The following is an 11,808-nucleotide window of genomic DNA, read 5'->3' on the forward strand; positions in this document are numbered from 1 at the left end:
AAGGATGAATAATGTGTTTGGAATAAGAAAGCATTTGTGAAAAAATATGGAAACTTTTTTATAAGCCAGCACTGGTAGAGGCCAATTTTTGTGGTCTTTGGAAAGTTGCAAGTGGGATGGGTAGAAAAATATATTTAATCACCAATATCTACTGGAAGGCTAAATCCCAAATAAATATTTCTTGATATCATCTTTCTAATGAATCACCTGAATTATGCATGTAAACAACATAATAATTTTGTATTAATTTTTGCTTTGAGTTAAAATTGAAAACTTTAATGATTTGAGATAAGCATAGTATTATTCAATTTTTCTCTAAGTGTGTACTCTCCAGGCTACTAAATGTTTGTTTCCTCTTAACAGCTTATAGCTTCTCTGTTTGTATACAGGTGGACAAAGAAATTGGGTGCAAGTATTTTGCAATGGTGGTGTACCTGCAGAATTGGCTCTGCTATATATGATTGAAAATGGACCTGGTGAAATTCCAGTAGATTTCTCTAAACAATATACAGCATCCTGGATGTGTCTATCATTACTGGGTGCTTTGGCCTGCTGTGCTGGGGACACCTGGGCTTCAGAAATTGGCACTGTCATAGGTCATGAACCTCGGCTAATAACAACCTGGAAAAAAGTTCCTGTAGGTGAGCTTGAATTTCAAAATTATCTTAGCTGAATGAATGGTAGTAGATAGTCTCACAACATTCTAGATATGGATTGATGAGCATGTGATTTTCTTAATAATTTCAGTGACTTGCTTAACATCTGTAATAAAAATAGTCATAAGATCAACTCTGTTCACACAGTGACTTAACTTACAATCATAACAACTTACAATTAAAATTCTGGGTTCAATTTTGGTCACAAGTCGAGGATTAGTGTCTTCCTATTGTGAACTGTCCGTCAGGGAAGGCATTTTTACACATAGCTTTCTGATGCGCTTTCTGATTGAAATATGCCTGGAATTAATTTTATTGTGTTTAAAATGCCAGGCAAAGACTTTTTATTCTTGCAATTTGCTGCAAAGAAACTTTCAGTACTCTGTTGCTTTTATGTTATTATGCACTATGTATTAATCTGTTCTTGTAATATTGTAAGTCCCCTTGGAAAACTTGAGTTTGAGTAAAAACCTATATATATATATTATATTGGTATAATACAAATGTTTCTCAGTTCAACTATAACAATATCATCACTTGCTAAAAGCATAATGCAGTTCTTTGGGTGATACATTTGTGTCATGTATTAACCAGGACATTACTATTTAAAACAAATCTCAGTTGAATACAATATGGTAATCTGGTCACTGAAATGAACATGATTGGAATGCTGTTTGAAGTTCACTTATGGGTATGGTTGGTATCAGTATTAATACTGCATTTCTGGGAAGAGAAAAACTGAGCTTTGTTCCAAGTTTTTTAATTAAGTGGATTTAGCTAGAATGCTGCATCAGTGTTAGCACATGGTATTGCTGAGGTTAGTTTAAAATGGATTCTCCTTTTTGTCTTACTAGTTTGCTGTGCTGCAAAAAGAACAAAGATGGATATTGTCAATGTTATTTTATTTAAAATTAGATTATATTGACCAAGTACGTGCAATATGTCAGGTGCAAAATTATGTTATGCTGTATGTAATGCAAATTTTAAACATTTAGGATGCTAATTTTGGAATGTTTTATTTTAGGTACTAATGGAGGTGTTACTTTAGTGGGTTTAATTTCAAGTCTGCTTGGAGGCACATTCGTTGGCATGGCTTACTTCATTTCCCAGTTGATTTTTGTGAATGATTTGGATATATCTGCTCCACAATGGCCAATTATTGTGTTTGGTGGTTCTGCTGGTTTATTAGGCTCTATCATTGATTCCTACTTAGGAGCAACAATGCAATACAGTGGTAAGTTTTTAAATAAATCTTTAGATTAGTAGAAAAGTAATGTAATCTTACCATTTAGAACATGTAGGATTGATAACCATAGAGTAAGTTTATCTTAAATACTTTTGTTTTATATTAAATAAATTAAAAATACTAGTCGATATTGCTATTCCAATTAGCATCAGATAATGACTGAAGGAGGACGTGGTGGCTCAGTGGCTAAGACGCTGAGCTTGTCGATCGAATCCCTAGTGCCGCGTAATGGGATGAGCTCCCATTACTTGTCCCAGTTTCTGCCAACCTAGCACGTAAAAAATGCAAGTAGAAAAATAGGGACCATCTTTAGAGGGAAGGTAACAGTGCTTCGTGTGCCTTTGGCGTTGAATCATGCTGGCCACATGACTATGGAGAGGTCTTCGGACAGCGCTGGCTCTTCGGCTTTGAAATGGAGATGAGCACCACCCCCTAGAGTTGGGAGCGACTAGCACATATGTGCGAGGGGTACCTTTACCTTTACCTTTTAATAAAGACTAATGCTGAAAAATTCTTAACAAGACATAACAAACATTGTACTGAAGTTAAGCAACTTAGCTGGGAGCTTAATTTAGAGTTCGATTCTATTAGCATTTGGGGGAGTGGAAGTTGATATTCTTCCTAAATCTAAATAATTAAAACTATTCTAGTGAAAATGGAAACAATGGGTTTGTCTGCAAGTCTTTCATGAATCAATGACTTTTCTTGGACTTGCATAGATGCTGCCTTAAGACTTGCAGACAGGCTGTCCACAAGCACTTTCATGCACTCCAAAGTGTCTAACTGCAATCAGATCCAAAGCTGTGTGCAGCCCTGCTACCTACAACATTAAAATAACAGGTTTATAAATCCCTTGGCTAACCAACAGAAATATAAACAATTACACAAGAACAATTTTTTCCCTTCATGTTTAGACATGTCTAATCTAAAAAAGAACATTTTCCCTGTCTGAAATGGAATAGATTGAAATTAAAAGTTGATGGAGCGTCACAGAGCTGTTTTTGAAAAAAGTATATATAGGATTACAGCCTACCTTATCCTCAGATACATTTTTTTCAATCATTTGTTGCTCTGATGTCTAGTGTTCCACCTTCCACTAGCAATAAATCTCACAATTTGTCAATAGCTGGCTCAAAGTGAAGTAAACTCTTACCTGGGAAACTCTTACCTTGAGAATGACAAAATTCACAATTAATAGAAGAGTGATTTAATGGCAGGGTTTTTCAATAACGTATCTATCTCTTAGGAAAATTAAATCAGTTGCCCTTAATCTTCTACTATTGTCCTTTCTATTCAGTCAGATACAGGTCTTAATTTTGATCTTAATTGATGTAAGTATTATAAGACCTTATTATTTTAGCAGGCAAGCCACATATGAACTCTAGAAAAGTGGCTGAATTTTGTTCACTTGCTGATGTGGGTTACAATGCTACTGTAGAATATTAATCTCACAGTTTAAGTTTTAGGATATTGTGGTTGTTGACCATAAATAAATATTCTAGCCTTAAATTCTTTTTGTAATGATTGATTCCTGATGAAAAATAAGGAATACCATTTTATGTAAAACAGTTTTTTAAACAAGCATTTTGAGTGTTTAAATATTGTTTTCAATAAAAGTAAAATTAAGATCTTTACAATGGTTTTAAATTGTGGTCATTGGAACATATAGTTGATGCTATATTATGTTATTGAAGACTGTTTTCTCCATTTGGTTAACATGCTATCTTACTGCTTCTTCAGGTTTTGATAAACGTACTGGAATGGTTGTCAACCATCAGACAGAAAATGCAACACATATTTCTGGTAAACCAATCCTGGATAACAATGCAGTTAATCTCTTCTCCTCTGTAGTCATTGCTTTGTTATTGCCAGGAATAGCATGGGGATTTTGGCCAAGAGGATGAAGACAAGTATCGACTTGCATTTTTTTTCTTCAAACAAGCTGTGACCTAAAAGATTCTCCACCAAAAGTCTTTATAATTCTAGACTGGAATACATTCCTGCAACTGTTCTGAAAGCATGAGGAATCACTAGGTTATTAAAGTGATACTTCCTGCAGCAGTTTTAGGTAGCTAAGACAGATAGGAAGAGGCGGAGTCCTGATTTAATATTCTTCTTATGTAATAGACTATAGTTATCACTTGAGTTATTACTTGATAGAATATTTGATTGCACTTCATTCTCTATAATCTATTAGGCAAATGGGAACTTGGAAGACTAAAATAACCTGTGGATATAATGCCACTACAACTACCTGAACAAGTAAAGGATCTTGGTCTAGTGACTAAACTAAATGCTAAACTTTCCATATTATTTTGAAATCTATTTTTTTTGTGGGGACCTATTGTACTATAGCTAGTGAACTGACCACTCTAGGTACAATGTTCAATACAATCACAACTTTGCTTTTTGCCATTAAAATACTTTTTAAAATGTGTATAGTATGAAACCTAATACTGTCCTGTTGGTGCTTAAAGTTTAAAATTTAATTTATTGGGTTTAAAATATTATGCTTAAAAAACAAGAATTTATGCTTTGGCCACTGTCTGTAACTTATTAGCTATAGTTTTATCCTGGCATATAGAACAAATACTTATATTTGTTCAAAATTTGTTTGATCTTTGAGATGGATGTTGTATTTTAAATTGTAATAACTTACCACTGATATCTGAATAGATAGGTTTATTTCTTCATAAAGATTGGGCCAAAAGTGAAATTCAATTAAACTGAAAACAACTCTTACTGATAAATTACTTTTTATTTTTCCTTGTATAATTTTTTAAAAATACATTGGCAAGTTATATTACAAATGCAATGAAAATAGATAATAAAATCTTAATGCAACCCAAGAAATTGATTGGATTGATGAAGATCTGGTTAAAATATAGATATCAGTGAAGCATTGTGAATTAATTATAAATAAGAAAAATAGAAAACACAATATTTAATGGAATGTATGAGTTGGAGAGAGGAATGCAAATTGAAATCTTTTCTGTGCCTCGAGGTATTTATACATCATGATAGAGCAGTAGGCATCTTTTTTGAAAATACATGTAGAAAATGTGTCCCAAATGAAGCTCTTACAAATATGTTCAAATAAAAATGACTTTAAAATGGCAGTCAGTCTGTTTTGTTTAATCATTACAGAACACTGATATGTTGACAAAAATCATACAACTTTAATATCATTTTGGTTAACTTAACACTTTAGCTAGGATCAATTCTAAAAAATGGCAACTCTTTTTGCTATCAAGAATCATTATAGAAAAGCAAATTATCATAAAAGATGGACATTTTAACAAACACAAATTAAAAGTTAAGAATTTTCTATTTCACTTTGCATCAATTAACAGTCAAATAATGGAGAACATCCTCAACAAGTTCAACATTGAATTATATCTTCAGTGTCTCCTGGAGTTTGCCCAAATTCATGTTCATTTCATTAATGACATTATCTAACCATCTCATCCTCTTTCATTCTCTTCTCCTTTTGTCTTCAATCTTTTCCAACTTCAGAGTTTTTTCCAATGAGTCCTTTCTTCTTAACTGGTGGCCAAAGTACTTGAGCTTCAGTTTCAGTATCTGTCCTTCCAAAGAACACTCAGGGTTCATTTCCTTTAGGATTAACTGATTTGATGTCCCTGCAGTCCAGGGAACTCTAGTAAGTCTTCTCCAATACCACAATTTGAAAATACCAATTCTTTGGTGCTCAGCCTTCTTTATGATCCAACTTTCACAGCCATACATTGGTACTGGGAACCACAATGGCTGGTTCGTGTAAGATGTTGAACCCCAAAAGTACTTTTGGAACAGTGCATTTGTTATAATTATCATCACTTGGGTTGCTGCTAACTAATATACTGCCAATGACTTACACATCCTTTTTAGTTAAATTCATAGCACTAGCATTTAGCAATAGTACTTAAGACTGCCCCATAATGCTTTATAGTACTCTCTGGGCAGTTTATAGAGCCAGCATATTGCCTGCAACAGTCTGGATCCACATCAGGGGTGAAATGCTCCCGGATCGGACCGGATCGCGCGATCCGGTAGCGATGGCGGCTGCTGGTTCAGAGGACCGGTAGCAAAAATCCCTGGCCCCGCCCCCCCTGCCTCTGTTGAGCCGCACCATCTGCAGAGGTTTTTTTTTACTTTTAAAAGCCAGTTTTGCTTCAGCCAAAACAGGCCTTTAAAAGTAAAAAAAAAGCCTTTGAGGATCCCACCCCTCAGCTGCGATCGGCAGAGACTTTAAACTTTTTTTAAAAAAAATTAAAGTCTCCTCTGGCGATCTCACCCGAGTTCCTCATCAGCAGAACCTTACTTGTACTCTTACTTGTAGAAAACATGTTTTCTACAAGTAAGAGTAGAGATTCTAAGGCACTTACCTGATTACTGATGAACGCATGGCCACAGCCCGAAAGCAGTTTCAGTTGTTTTTTTTTAAAAAAATCCTTTAACTCTCCTAGCAAAAGGACAATGTAGAAAAAAAATGGCCCAAGGCTTTTTTATCCTGAGCCTTTCTGCTGTAGCCTTATCCCTCTAGAAATGACTTGTGACCACCACCTTTTCTGATCACCTACCAAATTGGACTATGTAAACCTAGTCTATGTAGGATTATTAGGAGCAGAGGTGGCGCAAAGGTTAGAGTGCAGTACTGCAGGCTACTTCTGCTGACTGCAATTTGGCAGTTCGAATCTCACCAGGCTGAAGGTTGACGTTCATCCGGTAAAATGAGGACCCAGATTGTCGGGGGTATTATGCCGACTCTGTAAACCTCTTAGAGAGGACTGTAAAAGCACAGTGAAGTGGTATATAAGTCTAAGTGCTATTGCTATTATCTAGCTACATTTGCAGAATTATAGCTGTAGTAGCATTAAGGAAGGGGGAGAGAAATCCATCTGTTCCATGGGCATATAGTCCTGGAAATAAGAATCCTAGCTTAGTATCTCCTTGATATGAAGAGTACCGGTACTACTTTAATGCAACTTATATTCAAACATGCAATCTATTTTGTCTTTAGCCACTCTTTGAAATGGATTCTGAAAATATAAGTATTTTAGACTGATCCAGATCTTACATTTTTAACCTTTAAAAAAATACTACTCATATGATTATTGATTATTCCCCTTTCCTAAAGCATCTGTGAATGCAGCGTCCTCTTAAATCTAACAAATACATTTTAACGTTGGTGAAATAGAGTTGTGTGTTAAACTCATTCTGTTAGAGCCTGTATTAATTTCCTCTGATCCAGGAGTAAACATACCATGTCTTAAAAAGAAAGCCAGTACTACTGTTTCTATATGTCAAAATTGAGATCTTTCACCAAGCAAATGTGGCTGATATTCCTTCATATGTGTCATCATTGAATAAACAAATTAATCATATCTGAATATGGAGGAGTGGAAATACTAATATATACCTAATATAAACATAGTTACAGAGCCTTTAATTCTGCCTCAAAATTTAATGATTTTCATAAAGGTGTTATTGAATAACAGAAATTGTGTTTTAAGTTAATGAAAATATTTCAGTATTTCCAAGTGAAAGAGACTGAATCCAAAACACTGTGGAACCCTATTTCTCATAAAAAGAGCAAATAAAAAAAATAAGCTGTTACACTAAGACTTTTTTTAACACTGATGAAATATGCCACAATATGCACACTTATACATCCCAGTTTAATAATTAATGTAAAAAATGTAAGCAAAAATAGTATAATGTTACTATTGTGTACTTTTTGCTAAACAGTAACAAATATTCCTCATTCAAAAACTATTCCATGGTTTTGTAAGTTTAATAGGCATTATTTTAAGCAACAAATGACAAGGAACTGCTGCCATTGGAATAGTTGTAACCTGAGACCGTTGGAGAGCCTCAATTCTGGTAGGATTGCCTTAAACTGTACTCAGGAGCAGGTTTGGGCTGGTGACAGAGCTATTGCTATGAGTTTAAAGGCTGTCAAATGAATACCCTGATCCAAAGATTGAGTTTATACACAGTTTTGCTGCCAGACTCTGCTCTGGCTAGACAAGCTGGCATTGTCTGATAGTTTTATTTATTGCAAGCCACACTATTGTCAGATTTATGCTTGGTTAAATATCTTAATACCCTAATATCTTGTACATGTATTTTGCACAATGAAGTTTCAGCATTCCTGTATCACATATTTCTCATAATGTGTGTCAAAATGTTGGGATGAATCCAGTTTATACTATTTAGGATCTAAACCTGAGTGTTTACTGTGAGATTAATTGCACTGAAACAAGCAAAAAAATTACATTTGACCATAGAGTTCAAAGATTTTTCTCTGCAGTAGTCTATCTGTTGTAGTGAGGAAGTAGAAACTAGCAGGTAAGAATTTGTAATAATAGAAAGATAAAGATAAAATAGAATTTAAGGGATTTCACAATGTTAGTATATGGTTAAATGAACTGATGTCCATATTCATGCTTGGTCAAAATACACATTAAGTCTTGTATACATATTTTGCAATGAACTATACTTTATATACTTGTTACTATGCATGCATTTCCAGCTTCATTCCTAGCCATTCATACCCTTCAAGATTTTCCACAGTGGTTGTAAGTGAAGGGAATACAGCATTGGCAACAAACACCATAGGAATTTGGTAGTTAGTGAAAGCATGATGAAAGTTTGAATTAGATTAGCTCCATCCCTTTGATATTCTGAAAATCCCTCAAGACTTGGTTATGTAATCAGGCTGTGAGCTGCCAGGAAAGCAGAGAATAGCTCAAATTGTCCTTTTGTTAGGTGCTTATTCTTATCCACCATTTGCTTAGGATTGGTATATTTGTTTTTATAATTTCTATTTTAATCTGGATTTTATATTTTTATATTGCTTATTTTTATATCTGTTATTTGATTGTTTATATGCTGCCCTTTATGAAAAGGGTGACTATATAAATTTGATCAATAAATACATAAACAAGCATCACCTGCCAAAAAATAGAGGTTCATAATGCATATCTTTGTATCACACTTCAATTAATAGAAATTCTATTTATTATACATGTGTAAAATTATTTATTTCAAATGCTTCTATACTGGTTTGTACAATTCTGAGCGGCTTATTTGTAAACAACCTTTTCTGGCTTTCCTATTTTTAATTAGTGATAAAATGAGAAATCTTCAACCTGCAGATGGAAGAATTAAACTGTACTTCCCGCTAGTCCAAAACAAACATCACCAAGGGTAAGAGACAATGTAAGTTATAGTTCAGGAACAAGTAGGGTCATAGATTCTCTCAGCTGTGATCTAAAAATTTTATTAAAACAAGCAATACACAAGGGAGACAGTTTTTATAATATATTTGAACAAAATAATTATAAATGATAGTGGCACAGAACATTAAAATATGGGAATAATAATGCTATATACAAGGCATTACATTATTGCCTCAATCTCTGGTGCTGACCATTTTGTATGCATGTGATTATTTTGGTTAAGATTTTCTTTTCTGTCCTGGCTGAAACAGTAACCATACTCCAGTGTAAAGTGTCATTAAACAACTAGACAAAAAAACCCCAAATGTTTAATGCTGTCGTGCTAGATATTTCAGAAAATTACCTGATATAATTTTCAATCATGAGTAAAACTGGATTATATAGGCAAAGACTGGTATAATATTTTTATAAGACTTTCTCATGTATATTTTAAGTTCTACCATTTGCTTAGATCAGTGATAGCTAACCTTTTCTGGACCAGGTCCCAAAGCACGTGCCCGAACTGTCAAAATGCAATGCCCCGTGCCCCTTCGCACGTGAACTCCCCCCCCACGCATGCGTCCCCTCTGTGGCAGAGACCAGAAGAGCAGCTGGCTGGTGAGAGGCGAGCGCACATCCGCAACAGAGCTGAACTGGGGTACATGTGCCATAGTTTAATTGCAATAATACTAGAGCAACTAATAGATTTAAACTTAATGTCAACCACTTTAATCTAGATTGCAGAAAATATGACTTCTGTAACAGAATCATCAGTGTTTGGAATACTTTACCTGACTCTGTGGTCTCTTCTCATAATCCTAAAAGCTTTAACCAAAAACTTTCTACTATTGACCTCACCCCATTCCTAAGAGGACCATAAGGGGCGTGCATAAGCGCACAAACGTGCCTACCGTTCCTGTCCTATTGTTTTTCTTTTCTTCTTCCTATATATATATATATGCTTATACCTCCTTATATTTACTCATATATATGTTTATATACTATATAATCTTTTTTGTATGATACCTACATATATTGTTGTGACAAAATAAATAAATAAATAAGTTTTGCCATCACGGACTTAGATGAAATGACTGCTCATTCCATCCCATATGAGTATTGATATACTATAACAGCATTAAAAATCCATCACAATAAACATAGATTACAATTATTTATTTTCTAGGTGCATTTGATTGCAATCTGAATTTTCATTAATATTGCATGAACTGTCATTTTAAACATGAAAAGATGTTTTGTTCAATAATGATTTACCAATGGGAACAGCACCACCTATTGGTTTCTTTATGCTCCAATTGGCAGTATGGAAAATCCAAAATGTGAAATCTCATTATAGCCAAATAAGACACATTAATATTTGAAAAGCCATTCATTTTTCAGTATACATCCTCTTTGTCCTGAATTTAGGACATCAGCTTGAAGGCATATATGGCAATGATTGAATATTTTTAATCAAAAATATACCCCCAAACTTCTTGCTTATCTTGAAGTAAGCAGCATTATTTTGAACATTATGCTTGCACCAACCCTCCATTATAAAAAAACAACTGATTTCATAGGTAAAAGATGTGACAATAAGAAATTCTAACATACTATATTTCTGATGCAACATGGGAGACCGTTTCTGCCTAAGCTTAGGCAGCTCTAAAACTCCTTTTAGGGAAACAAGTTTTTTTTCCACAGAAATAGATTGACCTTAAAGTAGTCTCCCTCAAAATCAAGTTCCTCTCCTGGTAACTACAAATCCAAATCCAATCCATACTATTATCTAGCTATTAATATATTATGTTGATAGCCGTAGAGCTTTGCAGACACTCATAATCTAGCCTACAGCTTTGGGAATTCAAATTAAATCTTTTATCCAAGTACTAACCAGTCTGACTCGATTTTCAAGATCATTCAAGGCTGGGTAGCTGCTACCCTTTGATGATGCCTTGATTTACCATGATCTGAAGATTAACATGGACAGATATTACCATGAATCATGAGTTCTTGCAAAAGTATTCTTTCTATAAAAGTTCCTGTAGCAATTCATCTGAAGTTAGAACTTTTCCCCTTGAAAACACTTATCTCTTTTCCTTCAAAGACTTCCTTCAATGCACATTGGAGGGAACTAAATAATTAAGTCCCCTAAATTTTCTAAAGTAATCTTTAATAAGACATAGTTTGAAATCTGGGAACAATTTAAAACTATGTTGTGGCCAACTCACCTTTGATAACTGTTCTTTGGTTGCTTTTGATTTCTTATTTGGAGTTCCTAGTTTTCCAATGCTGTTGTAAGAGCTATAGTTCCATTTGGGGGGGAAAATTAAAGACATGTATAATTTAAAGTTACGGTAATTATCACATTGAAGCCATGTTTAGCACTGCATCATGTGAAAAGCCATTATGATTTATTCAGCCAACACAATTAAAACAAGTCACTTAGTCTGCATGAAATCACAGTAGAATGGAACACCATGTCTACCACATTCATCTTATTTCATTATGTGCAGCATCAGAAATATTTAAAAATGCTTTACAAAGTTATATGGGCATAATTGAAGGCAAAGGTAAAAATATAAATCAACTTGATTTATAGTACCTTCATATTGTATCCAATTACATTTAAAAGTCACTCCTAAAAATAGAGTCTTTTTCATCCTAGCTGGATCATGAATTT

General features: G+C 34.2%; 1 protein-coding gene across 7 annotated transcripts in view; it reads left to right on the forward strand.

Moving 5' to 3' along the window:
* The window catches only part of TMEM19 (transmembrane protein 19), a 30,270-nt gene extending 25,249 nt beyond the window's left edge, over positions 1–5,021 (forward strand). For all 7 annotated transcript variants that reach the window (XM_058190501.1, XM_058190505.1, XM_058190506.1 and 4 more), the window contains exons 5-7: positions 390–641; positions 1,681–1,890; positions 3,643–5,021. In XM_058190501.1, coding sequence (XP_058046484.1) covers positions 390–641; positions 1,681–1,890; positions 3,643–3,806 — 626 coding nt within the window. In that variant the 3' untranslated portion in view covers positions 3,807–5,021. The remainder of the gene's footprint in view (positions 1–389; positions 642–1,680; positions 1,891–3,642) is intronic.
* The last annotated feature ends 6,787 nt before the right edge of the window (positions 5,022–11,808 follow it).

The sequence above is a fragment of the Ahaetulla prasina genome, chromosome 7 (assembly GCF_028640845.1).
Source record: "Ahaetulla prasina isolate Xishuangbanna chromosome 7, ASM2864084v1, whole genome shotgun sequence".
NCBI classification, from domain to species: Eukaryota; Metazoa; Chordata; class Lepidosauria; order Squamata; family Colubridae; genus Ahaetulla; species Ahaetulla prasina.